Source organism: Podarcis filfolensis (assembly GCF_964270895.1).
Source record: "Podarcis filfolensis genome assembly, chromosome: 1".
Classification (NCBI taxonomy): domain Eukaryota; kingdom Metazoa; phylum Chordata; class Lepidosauria; order Squamata; family Lacertidae; genus Podarcis; species Podarcis filfolensis.
The window spans coordinates 79,781,977-79,803,513 of NC_139604.1; the positions used below are offsets into that span (position 1 = coordinate 79,781,977).

The following is a 21,537-nucleotide window of genomic DNA, read 5'->3' on the forward strand; positions in this document are numbered from 1 at the left end:
GAAGCAAAGTTCTTAACCTGAGGTACTATTTCTGGGTTAGCAGAGTCTGTAACCTGAAGGGTCTATAACCTGAAGCATCTGTAACCCAAGGTACCACTATACAAGAAAACATCGAAAGGGACCTTTGAAACAGGTTTCACAACCATATGTTCTTGTTTTGAAGTAGCACTGAAATGTACTGGGCTGGTTAATAATTTTGTTGCAAAACATGATGGAAACTAACTGGAGCTAGTTAATAATTCTGATAGTTGGATCCTGTGGTTCAACTTGGACCATGATTTGGATTTGCATGCTTATCTTTCTGTTCTTGTTTACAGTTTCAGTATTCTCTTTAGTGCTATCCATAAGCTGCTGCCCAGATTGGCAAATTATGGTTAGCCTTCATTCTCCATATTTGAATCAGAAGCCAATTTTAAGCCATAATTTCTAATTCTGACTTGGAGGGTGAAGGCTAACTATATTTGATATTGTGGTGAACTATGCTTGGTGCTAAAAAAAAGAAATGGACATGTAGGCAGTGGAGAAGAATAGGATATGTCAAATGTCACAGTTCTATAATTGCTTTGAGAGATTCCCGCCCTGCCCCCAATCAAGTAGTATGTAAATTTTATGAAATAAAAATAAACAGTGATTCTTCAAACAATGAATTTGAAGCTTGTTTGAAATTAGACAATGTGATAGAAGGTATCAAGGTAATAATAATAATATGCCATCCATCTGACTGGGTTGTCCCAGGCACTCTGGGCGCCTCCCAACAAAATATTAAAAATGCAGTAAAACATCAGTCATTTAATTTAGATGCAAACAGCTTCAAATACTGTTTTTACAATTTCTGTTTCTGTAATGAAGTTGTAGCCCTGGCCTCTTAGTTACTGTTTTGCAGACTAACCCCATTATTGACTCATTGTTGCTGAAGACTACAGTAACTGGTCAGAGAATAGATACAGATGAATCCTTCGTCTGATCCACACAAGTGTCAGGGCATGTCGCTTTTGCTTTTTAAGAAACTCTACAAATGTAGATGAGAGTGTAGCTAGGAAATTGTTTATTTGCATCATATATATGAAAGGATAGAAATTAGATCAACTTTAAGCTGTAAATCAGGGGTCAGCAAACTTTTTCAGCAGGGGGCTGGTCCACTGTCCCTCAGACCTTGTGAGGGGCTGGACTATGTTTCTTTTTTTGGGGGGGGGGATGAACAAATTCCTATGCCCCACAAATAACCCAGAGATGCATTTTAAATAAAAGTACACATTCTCCTCATGTAAAACACGCTGATTCCCAGACTGTTCGAGGGCTGGCTTTAGAAGGTGATTTGGCTGGAGCCAGTCCCCGGCCTTAGTTTGCCCACCATGCTGTAAATACTTATTTGGCATAAGCTCCATTGAAAGCAATGGAATGCACAATGGAGTGTACTGTATAGCATTATCCCCCATTTTACATAACCCACCTTTATTCTGTCATGAATGCAGAGCAGAATACATACAGTTCATAAGCAGTCAGCTGTCCAGACACTAACGAGACTCAAACCTGCTTAACTTCAATTAAGTGGCCTCATGTGCTAGGGCATTTTGATGCTCTGAGTCTAAGTTGACTCATTGGTCCAAAAGCAAGAGCAACTTTCCAGTGGTGGGGTTTCATGTTCAAGGTTCTATATGTTGTTGTTGTCTATTTTTAAACTCTTTTAGTTTGTGTGTGTTGTAATAGAGTGAAAAGACATTTAAAGATAACTTACGTTTCTATCTTGAGTGATAGTATGTGTGTACTGAATTGAAATGTATCCTGCCATATCCTTCATCATTTCAAAAAGGCACCTATTATCTACTGGTAGTCTTTCATGTAGGGACAATCTCCTCCTGGCTTTCAGCAGGAATGTAACCAAGGGGAGCAGCTTCCCCCTCAAATCAACAGTGCGGCTAGCAGGAAGCAGGCTTCTGTCATGGCTCGTATCTGACTTGCTATGACACTCTTTGAATTCTGCTGTTTTCATTTTGGGGAAACAGGCAGTCTTCCAAAAATGGACCCTGGGTTTGGCTCTGCATACCCTGACCCCAAAGTCCTTTGAAACCACGTTTTGCATTGTCTTATTTCGTTCAGCTGTTTTGTGTATGAGGAGCAACTTTCTGCCAGCCATACTCTACTGCTGTTCATATTTCACACCTGCTTTCATGTTAGCTGTTACTGTTGTTTTCCATTGGATTTATCGTATAGTATGCTATGCATGCATGTGTTAGTGCTCAAAAGTAAGATCCACCAAGTTCAACAGCACTTACTTGCAGGTAAGTGTGTGCGGGATTTCAGGTTGCAGTCCTACATCCATGTAACTAGGAGTGCAAAAAGTATATAATAAACATTTTGGATTATGCTTCTAAGTATGTCAGTGTAAAGTTGTGTTTTATTTGTTGTAGTAACGAAAGAAGATCTGCATGCAAATGGATAACTTAATTTAAATTAGATATTTAAATTTTGTCTTGCTTATTTAAACCACTAAATTAAATTACATTGATTAAAATTAGTCCACTCTGGTCCGAATACTTTATTACACCGTGACTGTAAAGTCATCTTCTGATGGAGAACAGCTGAATTTGGTTGAGAGCTTCCATCTGTCTGTCTTGGGACACAATGGAGGAGTGCACCTTTTGGAGATGAAATCAAACTGTTGGAGAGTTACAGCGCCAGTTGTGTCTGTAGAACTGCATCACAAAAGGGAAAATCAACTACAGCTACGCCAGTGCTAAAGGGATAAAATCAGGATCTATAGTTTGGAGGTTCAGCGATTTCTCTCTGTCTTGATATTCTTTCACAGCACCTGAGAAAGCACCGGTAACCTAAACAGTTATGGATAGAAAGAGAAAGGGGTAGAGATGGATGAAAGGGGTAGCTCTTATGTGTACTATCCAAAAAGTTTGTTTGTTGCAAGCACACAAACACTAACATTGTGTGAGCAGAAAATGCATTGCTGTCATTTGACTCAGTGCTGATTATTTTTCAGAGTGTGGGTTACAAGTTATGTGTTTCTCTGCCAACTTTGCCATACCTAATTTAGAGCTATTGGGTGAATTGGTTATGAGTTGCTGTATAACAAGCAATATTGTTCTTCCCTAAATCTTGTGACATGCTTTAAGTTGGTTTTCTTTTGAATACCCAACACCCTAGAGCTAAATGTTGTTTATTAGAAAACTTTTTCGATTTCACAGTGGTCACAATGCCATGGGGATAATAAGTTCACATAAATTGACAGTCATTTGGAGCTCGGGCAGCCTTCATTATCAGAAACTCTTCAACAACCTCTCACAGTAACATGACTGGAAGAACTTCACTGTACCCTTAATGGTATCTCTAATGAGCCACTGTGGAGTACAGAAAAATCAACAGGATCAGACTCCTGCAGTTGGTTTCCTGGTAAATGCCAGGAGCCAAGACAATCTCGGTTTCAAAGCTTATCCTGAAACCAGGCTGACAAGATCCAGAATGACACTTATCCACCTTTAAAGATCAGACTGGAAACTTCCGCGCCAATTGCATAAATACCTAGGCTCCAACAGTGTTGTTTTTTTTTTAAAAAAGGAAATGTTTGCTTTCTTCAGGACCATTGGAAAATGCTGCTGTAAGAAAGATGCCTTTACAAACACCCCAATAAGGTTGGCAAATGTTTCCTAGTTGGCCGTTGCCAGTCAATATAGGCATAGATCAAGAGGGCAAGTTGTGGCATGAACTTCTCCAGGCATCTTGCCTGCATCTTCATGTATTTTGCTATTACATTCCCCCCACCCTCTCCACTTCAAACTATAGTAAGTGACACAAAGAAATTTGTTAAATGAACCTACAATTCTTTTAGATTCAAAAAAGATGTCAGATGGTGCAGAACAAGAACCAGGTCACTTAACACTGTGTAACTAAGTAGCTATTTGTAACTCTTGGCTACTAGAATCTGGATGATCTGCAAACATTTTCATGACAGTTTAGACTGAGTAACGTTTCTATGATTGTTAGCTCCTTTTAAAGAAACAGACCCTGGTTTCTGATTGCAGTGCATGCAACAAATTTTCTTTCTATGTGTGGATAAGTATAAACTGCTTTCTATCTGAAATTTGAGCCAGGTTCTTGCAAAGATTTCATTACATTCTAACAAATAATGTGCTTCTACTGTTCTCCTTGAAAGAGCTTATTAAATGTGAAAGGGTTATCTACCCTTAATCCTAAAGGAGTTGTCCAGTCCAGAGAACATTACTTTGATACACCAGCACCCTTTTAAGATATGCTGCATGAAACTGCAGAGAAGCACATAATGCTGCTTGCCTTGTTTTATGTGACCTTAGCCATAGTCCTGTTTTACGTAAGGAATACATGATTTCACACAACCAGTTTTTATGGCATGACTGCAGTTGTCATTCAAGACAGGTTGACCAAAATATGTTGCTCCATCATTCCGTTTGGGAATTGACTGAAACTCCTGTCAGCTGTAGCCTGTCCAGAGTAGCTTACAATGAGAGATACATATGATGGGGCTCAGATAGTAGTAGCTATTTCATGGGGAGTGATGATTATCTGGATCGTGACAAGTGGGAGAGGGAGTTTGGGGCCAATGGAGGATTTCCTTCCAATGCAGATGGCAGCTTCAAACAAGTGAGTTTCAAAAGGATGAGGTCAAGGGACACAAAGGTTAACTTCCCATGCTACTCCCTACCCCCGCCCCTGATATTTTTGTTTTTGAAAAATGTACATAAATTGCAAAGTCACAATCAACATCATGTATAGTTTGGCTCTGAGTTTTTCTTTCTAGGAGGTTGGTTATTGCTTTTCTATTTCCATGTGTATTTTTTCTGCTGCTGCTTTTTGGAACAAACATGTCTTTAAAAATTACAACAACTAATTCTTAACTTTTAGCACACTCTTTTATCAATTTTTGATGATCAAATATTTCGTAGAATCTGAGAATTGTAGAGTTGGAAGGGATCCCAAGGATCATCTAGTCCAACTTCCTGCAATACAGGAATCTCAGCTGAAGCATCCATGATAGATAGGCATCCAACCTCTGATTAGAAACCTCCTAGGAAGGAGAGTCCATCAGCTCTCATAGGAATCTGTTCCAGTGTTGAACAGCTCTTATTGTCACAAAGGCTTGGTTTTCTGACCCTTGATAATCTTGGATGCCACCCTGCACACCACCCAGCTTCTTAAATTGTGATGCCCAGTACTGGACACAGTACTCCAGGTGTGACCTGACCAAGGCAGAATACGGCAGGACTATAACTTGATTGGGACCCTGTACTTCTGTTGACATAGCCTAGAATAGCATTAACTGCTACATCACACTGTTGACTCATTTTAAGCTTGTGGTCTACCAAGACCTAAATTTAAATACTGTAGTACATATTTTAATAATCGTTTCTTAATGACAATGGCATATTTGTTAAAGTTTCTTCACATCTTACAATTTCCCCAAGACTAGCAGTGCTGGGTGTGCTAGAATGTTTTCTCTTTATTATATTGGACAATGAGTACATGTGTACAATTATACTTAACAGAAAGTTAAGTATAAGCTAGAAATAACCTTTTTCTAAATGCCTTACTCAATGCCCTTAGGGTGAATGAGTATTTGTAGTCGTAAGATCAAGAATCTAGGTGTAGTTCTTAATGCATGATTAAAACCACTGAGAGTTGAAAATACAATTTCCTTTTAAATACTCTGTAAAGGAGCGAAGGCACCTTTTATCCTCTGAATGGGTGGTGCCAGGGTGCTAAAACACGCCTGTGTAGTTATTCCAGAAGACTAATGTGCTCAAGCGGGTGGAGCTGTAGGTGCTGTGGGAGACACTTAAAAATTAATGCGAGGTTACTGTTGTTAATTTAATTGGCAAAGGTTGAGATAATTCACCTGGTTGTCAAGCTTGTGTCATCACTTGTTATCCTCCATGTGTCTGACTTCCAATATATTAACCACCTCCCCAAACTTCTGATAGTCTCTTTTGAACCACCTGTTCTCTTTGCCAGCTGTGAATGCCAGACTTTCTATATTATTACTGTACTGGCATAATTTGCATTTTTTTATGGTGAATGATTTGGGACTTCTTACATTTTTCCATTAGGTTTAGTGTGTTAGACAGCTGTTTATTAAACAAAATTAACATAGGTTTTGGACCAGAAGAAGATGGCTTTAAGATAGTGCTTTAGAAACCCTATTTTGGGCATTTTATTTGTTTTAAGTGTTTATCGTAAGATGACATTCTTAGTTATATTCTACCTATAAAGATGGCATTTTTGTAATATGAGAAGGTATAGGTGGTTCGACCTGATTTCTTTGGAAATCAGTTTCATGAAAAGATTTAGCCTTAGGGATGGACCTAATAGCAGCGTAGTGTTCATGATTTATATTGGGAATTCAATTACTTTTCATGTCTGAGTCCATTTTGTTAAGGCAATACAGTGGTACCTCGGGTTAAGAACTTAATTTGTTCTGGAGGTCTGTTCTTAACCTGAAACTGTTCTTAACCTGAAGCACCACTCTAGCCAATGGGGCCTTCTGCCGCTGTACCACCGCTGTACGATTTCTGTTCTCATCCTGAAGCAAAGTTCTTAACCCGAGGTAATATTTCTGGGTTAGCGGAGTCTGTAACCTGAAGCAGATGTAACCCGAGGTACCACTGTATTCACATACAGTGGTACCTCAGGTTACAGATGCTTCAGGTTACAGACACTTCAGGTTACAGACTCCACTAACCCAGAAATAGTACCTCGGGTTAAGAGCTTTGTTTCAGGATGCGAACAGAAATTGCACGGCGGCGGCACAGCAGCAGCGGGAGGCCCCATTAGCTAAAGTGGTACCTCAGGTTAAGAACAGTTTCAGGTTAAGAACAGACCTCCAGGACGAATTCAGTTCTTAACCCGAGGTACCACTGTAATCTGTTAAATGCTTAATACACTTTCTAAATCTGATGACATTCAAGCTTGGAGGTGCAATTGGTGCTACTCTTTTCAGTTATTTCTGCTTGAAAATCAATTTAATAATCAGAACTCTTTGAAATGATTTTCCTCCTTCACACATCTGTTGGCCATTTAACATTTAGATTATTATTATTACATGCAAATTTTACCTTTCCTAATAATTCCTGTTATGAAACAATACTGTTTAATGCCAGAAGCAATTCTCCCTGTAGTCAGGAAGCACCATACGTCTGCCAAGTTAACCCATAAGCATTTTCACTAAATCACGAAAAACGTAATAGCACTGTGTAGTTTTTGGTGTCCTAATTTTATTTTATTTTTCTTTTGAATTTAGAAACCTGATGCCTTGACCACCGGAGCTGGTGTCCCAGTGGGAGACAAGTTAAATGTCATGACGGTGGGTCCGCGAGGCCCCCTTTTGGTTCAGGATGTGGTTTTCACAGATGAGATGGCACACTTTGACCGAGAGAGGATTCCTGAGAGAGTTGTGCATGCCAAAGGAGCAGGTTAGTGTTAGAAGTTGCTTTTTGTTTTAAAAGGAAGAGGTGGAGAATTGAATATTGTGAACATAACTTTTTGTACAGAAGGAACAAGGAAGCATAGAAGTTCACAAAATGTGTTTCCCTCAGTTTTGTATCTTTTGGTGCTGAATTCAGGATTATTATTCTTATTTTTGATTAAGCAAAAATCTTGCATAACACGCTTTTGCGTATGTGGACCTAATTTAGAAAGGCAATCCATACACAGAAGTAAGCACAAGTCACCAAACTACAAGAAAGAAGATTCCACCTACACATTAGGAAGAACTTCCTGACAGTAAGAGCTGTTCGACAGTGGAATTTGCTGCCAAGGAGTGTGGTGGAGTCTCCTTCTTTGGAGGTCTTTAAGCAGAGGCTTGACAACCATATGTCAGGAGTGCTCTGATGGTGTTTCCTGCTTGGCAGGAGGTTGGACTCGATGACCCTTGTGGTCTCTTCCAACTCTATGATTCTATGATTCACCCTTGCTCAGTCTGTGGGGGTGGGGGGAAGTACAATAACTATAATTGCTTAATTAGTTCAGTGTGCCCAAGCCTTCTTTAGACCTGTGTTTGTGGAACAGTGGCCTCTAGGTTGCATGATAAAAGACTTTGTATTAAAATTGTGGTTTGACATAGGGGTATGGTGCTGAAAGGGGAAGAACAAACATGCCAATAGGTGAATGCAAGTGTTTGGGCTAAAGAAGGCTATTAGCTCTGAGGCGGCTTGTGAAACTGAAGCAATGCTATTCTTAAAACAGGATTATTGCTTTCTAAGGGTAAACAGAAAAAAGTAAAAAAATAAATGGTTACTTGATCGGCAACAATGGTTACTTGATCAGTCCTATAATTTCAAATCAAAGTATCCTAGGTGTGTTATTCACTAGAAACTGAACAAATGATTGTAAAATAAAGAGTATCTTACATTAAAGCATAATAATTGAAGCAATTACAACGTGGTTATCACAAGGTGATGGTTAAAGAATAAATGAAATATAAAGCTAATTGGGTTAATTAGTCCAGGTATAACAAGAAATCATAGGTGATGTGATATATATATATATAGGTGATATATATATATATATATATATATATATATATATATATATATATATATATATATATATGATATATATATATATATATATATATATATGTATCAGCAGCTTATCAAAGTTTCTTAGTTTTTGTACCTTTTCCTTTGCGTACTTGTACTTTGTACGCAGATACTGAATGCCGAAGGAGGAGGGAACTTGCCCTCACTCTCAAGCTCTTCTAAAGCCCAAGGTAGAATAGTGGTAATAATACTAACCACTGCAACAATGTTCCGGACTAAAGGAGAATTTTTGAAATCAAAGCTACTCATCTCTTCCAAAACTAAGACTCCACTGCCTTTTACAGGGCATTAAAAGCTGTCATAAAACCACAACATGAAAGAGCGTATCAAATTTTAAAGCAGAAAAAAGCATTAGCTGTGTTCTGTTTGTTTTAAAACCTCATTCAAATTAAACACAAAATCTGTGGTGTTCCAGGCTAGACAGAACTGCTTCAAAATTACAATTATGTTCCTGTTTATTTTGAATAAAGGAGCAATCTTGTGATCCATCAGGCTGTTAGACTGCTGTCTGCCCCCAAGAACTGTAGCTGGAAGGAAAATATACAACTTGACATTGTGTTTTAGGTTATCTCAAAAGTTTTCTAGTAAGAAGCAGACCCCCCTGTATTCACAGATGCTGTGCCTTCAGCTGTTCAGGTCCTTTGGTCTAGGCATAAAAGGAGAATCACTGCTTCCTGAAAACAAATTTTGGCTCATGCCTTACATGACCCTTCTTGTTTCCCATAGCTCTCCAGAATCCATAAGATAGGTAAATAAATGAATAATAAACATTCCCTATTTCCTGCCTGCGTGTAAAGGGTCTGTTATGGAAACTCAAGGTCTTTTGTGTCCTATAACAATGTCTCAGGGTCAAAAAGGCAATATGCTAAGGTGTACGCCAGAAACAGCTGCAGCAGAAAAGCACCACATTATATGAAACAGAGATATTTATTCTTCCCAAACTGCACTGCCATTTCTGATACTATTACCAAAGCCCTTGATATTTAGATGGTTTGTTTGTTTCTACTTATCTTTAATTTTTAATAAAAGCAACAATTTTAAACATTTTTAGGAGCTTTTGGCTATTTTGAAGTGACTCATGATATCACCAGGTATTGCAAAGCAAAGGTATTTGAGCATATTGGCAAAAGAACTCCAATCGCTATTCGATTCTCTACTGTTGGTAAGTCTTAAAAACAACAACCCCTCTTTGCATTTCCATTTTATTTGTGTCGTGTGTACACACTCATTTATTAAATGGGGTCCTTAGAGGAACTAATTTTGTTATACTTTATTCATTTATTATTTATAAATTTGTAAACTGCTTTATTGTAAAAAAACACACACACCTCAAAGCGACTGACAAAAGATAAAACAGTAAAATGAAAGGGGGGGGAGAGACAACCCTACTTTTGTATGTTTTAAAATTAAAATAATAAAACTGATTAAAATTCCCTCAGCTTTCTGGGAACCTGGGTAGGCTTTTCTAAACAGGAATGTTTTTAGGAGGTGCCGAAAAGAGTATGGTGAAGGCGTCTGTTTGATCTTGATAAGCTGAGAGCTCCAAAGTACAGGCACTTTCCACACTAAACAATCCGGTGCTTAAAAACAAAGAGTTTTGCAACGAAGGAGGAAAGTGTCACATAAGGACACTACATTGCGCAGGAAACCATTGTGCAATGTCCCCTTTCCATTCAGTTCCTCTTAAAAGCTGTAAACGACAACATACACATACGATAATCATCCTTGGAATTGGAGCGCTATAACATTCATTAGGTGAAGGCTGGGAGGACAATTTAAACATGTGATGGCCATTCCCAATATTAGAATGGATGCCAATCTCCAGGGTTGAAGGGAAAACTGTGTGCAGTTCTCAGTGTGCTCACATTTATAAACCTTCCTTTTCTAGCGGGAGAATCGGGGTCAGCTGATACAGTCCGTGACCCTCGAGGCTTTGCAATGAAATTCTATACAGAAGATGGTAACTGGGACCTTGTGGGGAACAACACCCCCATCTTCTTTATTAGAGATGCAATGCTGGTAGGTCAGATATTTATTTGGGCACTCAAAAGAAGTTAATGGGTGGTGAATGAGAGGGAGAGAGAAAAGTGCAACATACATGGATCTGTTTCTTCCATGTGGCTTCTTTTCTAATATCAAATTGAAGTTCTTGTACCCTGAGGAATAATCTACTAATATTAGGGACTCGGCTACACTCGTCAATTATATCGTTATAACTGCGTTATAAACATGTGACACCAGGTGACGCTGTAGAGCTGTGATCTGTCGCCAATGCGTTTTTCCATTAAGAGCTTTTATAACACGTTTTTCTGCTTCTTTGATTCCTTTCTGATTTTAAGATTTATGATTATGTAATTGTCACAGTAGATTAATTTGTATGTGGAACTTATTTGCAGGTACGTCTTTTCAAAGTGAACTTAGTACAAGGGACTGTGTAGATAATGCAACTACACAGTCATGCAAATTTTCTTTGTATCTTCTTTGTGTTAGTTCCCATCCTTTATCCATTCCCAAAAGAGGAATCCACAAACTCATCTGAAAGATGCAGACATGGTATGGGACTTCTGGAGTCTTCGCCCTGAGTCTCTGCACCAGGTAAGATTTACTCTTTTAATTTCTATTCATTTTTTCCTTCACCTTGCAGGTTGAGTCAGCTGTGTCTCCTTTTCACATCCTCTGATTCAGAGACAAAAAGATTCATATGTGAAAATACATATTCTCTTTTACATTGGTGTATTTGGTTTCTTGTGATACACAACACAACCCTTCCCTTATCAACTCTATGCCATTTTCTATAAATTTTATTCTTTAAAATGTGACAATATTTGTATCATTTACAATTGGGCAAGCTATGACTAAAACACAGACCTGTCACCCATTCAAGAAAACTAATGGTTGGAGGACATAAGTTTCCCCTTCCCTAAACTCACCTGGAACATAGCTCTCCAACCCCCTCAAATGGATTACCGTATATACTTGAGTATAAGCCGACCTGAATATAAGCCGGGGCACCTAATTTTAGCACAAAAAACTGGGAAAACTTATTGACTTGAGTATAAGCCGGTTCACCACACCACAAACCTGGTGGTGGTGGTGGCGGCGCCGGAGGAAGAACAAGCAGCCCGAAAGGCGCTGCGCTATGCTGCTCCTCTCCCAACCGCGGCTCCTGTGCCTGCCCTTGCGAGAGGTGGGCGGCAGCGGTGGGACTAGTGGCGAGAAAGGGCTCCTTTCGGGCCGCTTGTCCCTCTGCTGCCACCCGCCTCACTTGAGTATAAGCCATGGGGGGCTTTTCAGCATTAAAAATATGCTGAAAAAGTCGGCTTATACTCGAGTATGTACGGTATGTGGAAATGAGGTATTGTACTATTGTTTAGGTCCAAGTCATCAGGAGTGAGGGCAGAATATCATGCCAAGAATAAACTGTGATTGGAGCATTCTTTAGTGCAGAGATGTCCACAGGGGTACCTAGCTTTATTTATGTGAGCTTTCATGAAGGATAGCCTGTGTAGACTTTTGTTGCTGTTGCTTTATATTTAGGTATCATTCCTGTTCAGCGATCGTGGCATTCCAGATGGACATCGTCATATGAATGGCTACGGATCACATACTTTTAAGCTAGTCAATGCTGGCGGAAAAGCGGTATACTGCAAATTTCATGCTAAGGTAATGATTTCAGTTTTCCTGTTTCGCATTTGTTAATACTAATTTCCTAAATCGCTGGATGTACCCCACACCTGGAGTTCTTATCCATTCCTACTTCAAGAAATGAAAGATGTGTACTGCAACATGTTTATCCCCTTGTAGCATCTCCATTATGCAAGAATTGAATTCTGCACTTGGGATACTGGTTTAGGAGTAGTGATGCCTGCCATTCTATCCACCTCTGCAAATACGGTGGCACCTTGGTTTACAACCATAATCCATTCCGGAGGTCTGTTTGTAAACCAAAACAGGTTGTAACCCAAGGTGCGCTTTCGCCAATGAGGCCTCCCCCAAAAATTTGTTTGTAATCCCCAAAAATGGGTTGAATCCAAAAAAAGGTTGCAAATCGGGACACGTACTTCCAGGTTTGATGTGTTTGTAATCCAAAATGTATGCAAACCAAGATGTATGCAAACCAAGGTACCACTGTAGGCTTATTTCCGGTATGGCAGCTTCTTATTCCCTCTCCCACAGCAGAACTTTAGATCAATTTTAACATTTCTTTCTTTCATCGTTACTAGGATGCAATTCTTAATTTATCAATCAAAAATTCTAAGATGGTGTTATTTTGATTTTTGCAGACTGATCAAGGAATCAAAAACCTTACTGTTGAAGAAGCAGGAAGACTGGCCTCTGAAGATCCCGACTATGCCCTGCGCGATCTTTACAATGCTATTGCTAATGCAAACTACCCTTCTTGGAGTTTCTATATCCAGGTGATGACATTTGAACAGGCTGAGAAATATCCATTCAATCCTTTTGATGTAACTAAGGTAAGCGTAATTTCCATTCCTTTACCCTACATATTGGATTTAATAAAAGTTTTGCATCTCTATGGAAAGATTTACTTGGAAACTATCTGTAATAAATTGTATTCTTGCATTTTGTAGATTTGGTCCCACAAAGACTATCCTCTGATTCCGGTGGGGAAGCTGGTCTTAAACAGGAACCCTGTCAACTATTTTGCTGAGGTGGAACAAATAGCCTTTGATCCAAGCAACATGCCTCCAGGAATTGAACCTAGCCCTGATAAAATGTTGCAGGTAACGAGTATAGTATGCTTTCATGTTTATTTAACAGATGGTGGGCCATGGAGCACTTTTAAGAGGACTTCAGTGCCACAGCCTGTTCAGTGCCTCCTCACTTGCCTGCCTCTTTCATTAGCTGTGGCATAGCCTTTTAGTTAGACCAATGCAAACATCAGCAAGTCATTGCATGATGAGGAAGGGTGACTGGTTTGGTCTGCGTTGATGGGGGTATCTTCTTCTGAAAGGAAGTGCCAGAGGAAGTGTTGAAGGATATTACAAGGTGGAAGTTAATAATGGCCAAACTCTGCCACCGCATTGTGACTGCCTCTGCCCCTGTACCACCAGTTTGTAACTGCAGGTGGGCTTTGATGGTAAAAAGTTTGAGAACCCTTTCTTAAATACAGATGGTATTTTCTATTTAATACCTGTAGTGTCAAATATAATGAGAAAAGATAACACCAGGATGATGTCTTGATGGGAGGTTTCCCCCACTCTATTCCAATTTTTCCATGGTGTGTGTTTTGTTCTCTTCTCTTACTTCCCCTTTCCATTTTTTTTTTAAAAGGGAGGAATTCAGCCCAGTGCTAAAGAGTGTGAGCATTTCTGATTTCACCTCCATCACACATGCTGTTCTGGGGCTTATCCCTCCCCCTTGAAGCCAACGGGGGGGGGGGCACAGGAGCATGTGTGGAAAGGGTAGGGGAGAGCCCAGTTGTGGTTGCAGAAGTCTGCTCTGCTCGCAGGACCTATTAGTTAAATCCAGCCCATAAAATCCAAATACTTGGATCAAAAGTGGGTGGTCATTACTGGAAGTTCAAATCCCTAGCATGGTAATAAGGGTGGGCATGTGATCAGCACAAGATCTCATTGCAGATAAGCATATTGAGCGGAAGATTTGTGGGTTTTTCACTTTTATGTATTCATAATTTAATATACTGGATGTTTCTCTTTGACACTTTGCCCCCATTAATATAGGTTAAGACAGTGAGCAGCACTGGGGACGTTAGGAGCAGGAGCAACTTAAGAAGACTGGCTATTGTCATAATATAATGCATGGAGCAGCACAGTGTCAGCATCAGTCTAAAGAAAACTTACCCCCCTCCACTCTTTTCTCTCCATTATATTATTCTAGGGTCGTCTTTTCTCATATCCAGATACTCATAGATATCGTCTGGGACCCAACTACCTTCAGATTCCTGTAAACTGTCCTTACCGAGCTCGAATTGCCAACTACCAGAGAGATGGATTTATGTGCATTTCTGACAACCAAGGTAATTCCAAAAGGTGTCTTTTGGAAGTAATCTGCAATACCATGTGCAAGGACTTTTTCTTCTGAATTTCTAGCACAGTTTGGATATGTGTTCTAATTTTGCTTCATGTTAGATTCCTAACTGTGGGTGAAATTTAACATCTCATGAGTGTTTAGCCCCCCAGATCTGTTCTGGAGAATCCCCAAGCAGCTTCAGAACAAATTTGGGGAATGTGCAGTTGTCTGTAGAACAGATGAAGGAGAGGTCCTGTTGCGTGAGCAGAAATCTGTTTAAAATGTGTGTCCTTTGTGAACTTTTCTAGCCATATGGATGCATAAAATAGTTTAATCAAAAGTGTATTGACTTTTGAATGGAGAAACAGGGAACAGATGCACAGTTATACTGTAAACAGTTATTTTGGCTTCAAACATTTATGCCTGTTATTTCAGAGAACTGCAATAAAATTATACCTAAAGTCACACCAAGGTGATTATACTGCTTCAAAGAACTTCTAGAAATTGGCTTCAGTGCCCAACCAAGAGCTTATAATAGGCAGGTAGCTGATCTTTCTTGAATGTTATACTAGATTCCATTTACAGTATTCTGTTTATCAGTAAGAATGAAGAAAGGGAAGCATGGTCTTATTTTATATCAAGTAGTCTTATTTCATATGGAAGCAGTTACTGGGAAACAATACCCTGATCACCTCTCACTTTGGAAATCAGAATTAGATAAGGATTGTAGAGTGAGAGTGTTGAGAGACTGTAGTTGACTTTTTCCTCTAGAAGGAGATTATTGCTGTATACCGACTCCTCCCCCCCCCCCCGGATATTAATAGCTGGGTATGAGGCACATTTGAAACACATCTAATGGATTCATATCTATAGCTAAATCTACATCTACGTCTCTATCTATCTATCTATCTATCTATCATCTATCTATCTATCTTTCTTTCTTTCTTTCTTTCTTTCTTTCTTTCTTTCTTTCTTTCTTCTAGGTGGTGCTCCAAATTATTATCCCAACAGTTTTACTGGCCCTGAAGACCAGCCCAACTTGAAGGAGAGCCGTGTGCTTCTTTCTGGTGATGTGCAACGCTTCAATAGTGCAAACGAGGACAATGTGTCTCAAGTAAGCAGATTAGAAATGGAAAATTATTTTGGACATGAGTTGGATGTATACACTGTTTTTTTATGGAGTGAATTGACTTTCTTGAGACATCTGCAAAACACCTACCATGAAAGCAGGTTAAAAGTTTTTTTGTGATCCATCTGGCAGAAACCTAGCTGTGGCTTCTCTAGGCCATTTCTGCACTACCCCTTTTGTTACCCTACCAAGTTGTAGAGTTTCATATACCCTCCCAATAGATCAATGAAAGCTCTTTTCTAGGCCTGTATGCAATCCTAGACCTACCCTTGAGGAGACCCACTGGAATTAATGAACTTGCCTAATTCAGGAGCCTCTGGGAGGGGCTACCACTGGCTGACCCGACAGTTGAGTGTTTGCCCAAGCTTTGATAATTGGGCCCTAGGTCACATGGCCTAGAGTTTGGAATACATGCAAGTGTTTCCTGAAATGCCACCCCCTTTTTAAAAATAGAATAATGCCTGTGTAAATTCCACCAGCACAAGTTCAACCAGCTGAGCCAGGGGGAGTGACATATGCCAGCATATGTTGGGCTCGAGCAGGATGAAGCTCAAGAGTCTGCCAAATCCAGACTCTCTCATCCTGGCAGATCCTGCCTTTAGATTGTGCTGTAAATTGTAAATCTGAGACACATCTCGGGGATAAGACTGTTGGCCATCCCTTCTGTTCCCAGTGTTGATGGTGGAGTTTAAAGTCAGTAATGAGACACTCTCAGCTGAAAGTTTTTATTTTATTTTAGAAAACCTCTTAATAATTAAGCAGCAGAGGATACATCCATAATGTGAGAGAAATTTGTCCTTCATTTTCATTTAAAGGTACGAGACTTCTATACTAAAGTGCTGAGTGAAGAAGAACGTGAGAGGCTTTGCGAGAACATCGCTGGCCATCTCAAAGATGCTCAGCTTTTCATTCAGAAGAAGGCTGTAAGTGATAAATTGCTACTTTTATCTGATGACATCTGATCTATGCTCTTAATGTACATCCAACAATAATTTTAGAATATAGACTTGTGTGCCACCTTATTTTAAGATGCATGAAAAATGAGAAAGACAATTTTTTTAAGGTAGAAACAAAACCCCCAGATGTAAAAGGTAAGCCTTCAACAATCTCTTTGAAATATTATTTAAATTATAAGGATAAAGTAATAGTAGAGTAACTACTCTGACAGGGAGTCTTGTCAGCGGAAAGACAGTAAGCCTCCCTGCTTACTTTTTCAAGTAAGACCTGGATATATTTAGGGATGTTTTGGTCCATGCTGTAAGCATAGAAAGCGCATGAACAAAGCTATGACTTCTGCATGCAAGAATTACATTTCAACTTTGGAGGGAAGCTGTGTAATACTATGGTCGTAAGAGATAAATTGGAAGCTATTTCATTCAAACCCAGTTAGTTTCAAATCTCCATGTCATAGTTTACATATAATTTGAGAAGGTAAATTTAAGAACACAAGAAGAGGCTGCTGGATCAGGCTCATGGTCCATCTTGCCCAGCATCCTGTTCTCACAGTAGCAACCTGATGCCTGTGGAAAGCACCCCAGCAGGATAGGAGCACAACAGCACTCTGCCCACCTGCAGTTCCCAGCAAGTGGAATTCAGAGACTTACTGCCTCTGACCGTGGAGGTGGAACATGGGAAGAGAAGGGGCTTTGGATGAAATCTTAATGCAGGCTTATATTTGCTCTTCAACTTCTCTTTGCCAATCTAGGTGAAGAACTTTACTGATGTTCATCCTGATTATGGTGCCTGCATCCAAGCCCACCTGGACAGGTGCAATGCTAAAGGGGGCAGCAAGGTATGAAAGCAACTTCCATTCAAATTACTGTTCTCTGAGGGGCTAAGGCATTAATAAGTAAATTGCCGTAGATGAAAGTGCATGATCGAAAGAGAGGACTGTGGAGTTGGGGGGTGAAGTGGGGTGGGGTTTAAAATGCAAACTTTAAAATGCTGCCAGTTCAAGTGGCCAAAGCCCCCTTCAAACTTGCCTTGATCAGCTGTTTCTCACCTATTCTTTTTAAGTGCCATATGAAAATGTATTGCACAAAAATGTATTTGCCAATATGCCAGCAAATTGTCGGATTCTTAGGATAATCCCTTAGTTCTGGGAGAGTAAATCCCTCCTGTTCCCTCAACGTAAGGAGGGGAGAGAGTATGGCAGCTGTGGAACTGCCATGCTTATTTTCCTTCTGTTTTGGGGTCAATAGGAGGGAAAATCTGAGGAGATGGAGGAATGGAAAAATTAAAAAGAAAAGCTCTCTCACTTTTACTCTGGCGTTTTAGGATTTGGTAGTTCGTGCATCCTCAGATTCTCCCTCCAGTCTCTAAAGGATTTGTCTGTTAGAATCTTGCTCCTACAACCCATGCTGACTGTCAGTGGTTTAAACTATTCTTGTCTTGTTTCTAGGATTGTATTCGTACCTACACCCAAGCTTCTCATGTTGCTGCAAAGGAAAGATCTAATTTGTAGAACGTATGACCTGTGGTCCCATTGATCACTGCATTTGCATCCGTCCAACTGGAAAACAAGCCTTAATCCTGAAAATATTCATGTTTTTCTTGAAATCTCCTTTGCTGTGGCAGTTGCAAGGCAGAACCATTGAAGTTTGCATTTGTGATTAAAAACTAATTGAATTATAATCTTATGCCTTGTAAAACATTCTGTCTAGACGGTGAAAATTGATCTGTACTGGCAATCACTTTTCAGTGGTATGACTGAAATATGTGGCTACAGTAACTTTTTGCCTACTTTTGCAAAATTAATCAAATGGTTTGCCTTATTTTTGTATTCTTGTAACTAACCGTGCATTTATTTACCCAAAAGAACTTGCATAATATTTTGATGGTATATCTTCTACTGACTATGTTAAAATCAATATAGCAACAGGTGAATAAAATTCTTACTCATAGAGGTATTAACATTTTAAAAAGAGCACATTTTAATAAATGCTTCCATTATGCAAGCAGTTTTATCTTGCAGTGGCACTAAAATTTATCAGACTTTTGCTTGATGCACGGTGGATTACAGGAGCTATATTTGAAACACATATTCGATCATATTTTCTTTTTTTTAACTTCATTTTGACATAAACATATTTACAGAAACAAGGTAATCCATTATACTGGAGAATTATTACAGTGCCTATTCTCAAATAAAATCATTGTTATAATGAAATGTTTCACATTTATCTATGGATTTTTGGTAACTGTGTACTTTTAGATCTAGTTCTGTGGGTGGACCTACATATGATGGTGTCTACATTCATAAGTAAAGTGTGGGTGGGTGGGAGTTGAAAATAAAAGGAACATGCAGGATTCTTTCTCCCAATCCTGTAACTTAACTCACCAGTCAGTATTTTTTTTGTTCTGATAGGTGGAAGGAGCCAAATCAAATTTGTACTCAATGTACACATAAGGATGATTTGATGTTTATTAAAGTCTCCTAGCATATATTCACACCAGTGAGTGGAGACAGATGTCTTCACTCAACACATATTACCTGGCTGGTTTCTCCAGCCTTGGAAATTCTGTTTCAATTGTACACACCTGGGATAAGCCTACAGTTCTGAAGTCTGAGCCAAGCCTGCTTGGGAAAAACAGCATTAAAATGTATGGTTTCGGAAGAAACTACTGAGATAGCTGTGGTCCACAGGTAACATCATATGTAAAAGGTAAAGGGACCCTTGACCATTAGGTCCAGTTGTGGCTGACTCTGGGGTTGCGGCGCTCATCTCGCTTTACTGGCCGAGGGAACCGGCGTACAGCTTCTGGGTCATGTGGCCAGCATGACTTAGCCGCTTCTGGCGAACCAGAGCAGCGCACGGAAACACTGTTTACCATCCCGCCAGAGCGGTACCTATTTATCTACTTGCACTTTGATGTGCTTTCAAACTGCTAGGTTGGCAGGAGCAGGGACCGAGCAACGGGAGCTCACCCCATCGCGGGGATTTGAACTGCCGACCTTCTGATCGGCAAGTCCTAGGCTCTGTGGTTTAACCCACAGCGCCACCCGCGTCCCTTAACATCATATGTACAGGGATTCAAAAACAGGTGGGAATGTACTGGTGCCAAAGTAAACAGCCTATGTACATACAAATGTTAGGATGACATAACACAGTCTCCATTGGAGAATTCATAGCTTTCCTCCCTTCCTGCTAATTTATAGCCCCGTTCATGCCCCCCCCCCCCGCTCAACAGTCCAGATGTTCTCAATATGAGGGGTACCAGAGAAAGATTTCAAGGCTTTGATGCCAGCTTTCAACCAAGTGAAATAAAACACCAGCTTCCTTTTCAGTAAAGGTGCATGGGAGCAAACTTCTAACGTTGCAGTCCTATGCACATCTGCAATTGAGCTTCGTAGGGAATCTTTCTGAGTAAATATGCATGGGATCAGCTGCAGGGTGAGCTTTGGTGAGGAAAAAAGAGACAATGCTGCAATTATGTTTGAGAGAGAAAGAGCAGAGGAAGTGCAGCTTTTAAGAGATTTTTATAGATAAGGGGAGATCGCATCAATGGAAAGCTTTGAGTTCAAGCTGTTTCAGCCCTTCCCTACTCTTTAAGCAGATGACTCTGCTTTTGCAGCCAAACACTATTCCTGTATAGCAGACCACAGGATATGACATTCAATTGTTTCATAATGTTAAGTGAAAGCCAAAAACAGATCACAAGGCTTATAAAATGTACTTTGGAAAGTAAGTTCTTTTTTTTAAAAGGCGTTTTCACATCGGTTTGCCACAAAACCTGTTCTTAACCACCACAAATACAGCTGTCCCAGTCTAACACATTCTGTCTTCATTCTGCTGTAAGGGTGCTTGAAACACGTCCCGTCTTTTTATCCCATACTCTCATACCCTATGATCACTTGCTTTAAACACTAAGCAAGCTCCTCTTCCTCTTGCCCTTAAGCAGCCTTGGGAAATCTTAGGACAATCGCTGTGTAACCCTCAAAGCATTTAACAAAGTTCATTGGAACTTCCTATTTACCCTCTTAGCTAATGCAAATTTTGGCAATGAACTTGTACCTCGGTAGTAGGGTGGTGGCCAGGGTGAACAGACAATATTCAGAAAGATTTTCCATACAATGGGGAGCAAATTCTGGATTTTGCTACAATGATTAAATTTTAATCTCCATTTCAAAGAACTTAAAACAAACTTTAAGCTTCGGTCGCAACCCATATGCCGTAGATGAACTGGGTATCGGCTGTGAAAATGGTGGCACTGACAATTTTTGTCAGTTCCATTTGAGTGTTTAAAGAAGTTAATTGTGACTTTTGTCCACCAGGGCAAATGACCTGGTTTTAGATTCAGTTCTTGGTTTTATATTGGCCCTCTGCGAAAAAAGGGCTTCCTTTACAACACCATCAGGGATACTATGAAACTGCCCACCTACATAATATTGTAAAAATTATACACTACCCTAAGGATTGCTTATGCCTTCATATAAAAAACCCAAGTGACTCCTAGCTGTACCCTTTTTGGTCCATTGTAAATCACTTTTGCACTCAAATTTCCAATCCATTTACACCTGCAGGTCTCCAGGTGTGGTGCTCCTAGATCCCTAAACCCCCAGTCTCACCTTTGATTCCTTTCATATTCCACTCACAGTTTCAAAATCAAGACAGGGAGCAGCATGGCAAGGATCAGCAAGGATACATGGCAAGAAGTGGGACTTTACTGAGTTAGAGATCTATATGATAATAATTTACCTATAAAGGCCGATGAGCCAATGAGCTGGCTACTAAATTACCAGGCAGGCAGGATATATTGGTTTTATAAACACCAAGTGGTCCATTTTGCTACCAATCAGTGTCATTTCCACCAGAGCACAAACCCCGGTTGAAA

The 21,537-nt window shown here is 39.8% G+C and overlaps 1 protein-coding gene across 2 annotated transcripts in view; it reads left to right on the forward strand.

The window, feature by feature from the left end:
* CAT (catalase) overlaps positions 1-18,871 on the forward strand; it is a 42,399-nt gene extending 23,528 nt beyond the window's left edge. For both annotated transcript variants that reach the window (XM_083602465.1, XM_083602464.1), the window contains exons 2-13: positions 7,280-7,451; positions 9,631-9,741; positions 10,468-10,598; positions 11,070-11,174; positions 12,117-12,242; positions 12,863-13,054; positions 13,172-13,324; positions 14,442-14,580; positions 15,557-15,687; positions 16,518-16,625; positions 17,408-17,494; positions 18,104-18,871. In XM_083602465.1, coding sequence (XP_083458591.1) covers positions 7,280-7,451; positions 9,631-9,741; positions 10,468-10,598; positions 11,070-11,174; positions 12,117-12,242; positions 12,863-13,054; positions 13,172-13,324; positions 14,442-14,580; positions 15,557-15,687; positions 16,518-16,625; positions 17,408-17,494; positions 18,104-18,166 — 1,518 coding nt within the window. In that variant the 3' untranslated portion in view covers positions 18,167-18,871. The remainder of the gene's footprint in view (positions 1-7,279; positions 7,452-9,630; positions 9,742-10,467; positions 10,599-11,069; positions 11,175-12,116; positions 12,243-12,862; positions 13,055-13,171; positions 13,325-14,441; positions 14,581-15,556; positions 15,688-16,517; positions 16,626-17,407; positions 17,495-18,103) is intronic.
* The last annotated feature ends 2,666 nt before the right edge of the window (positions 18,872-21,537 follow it).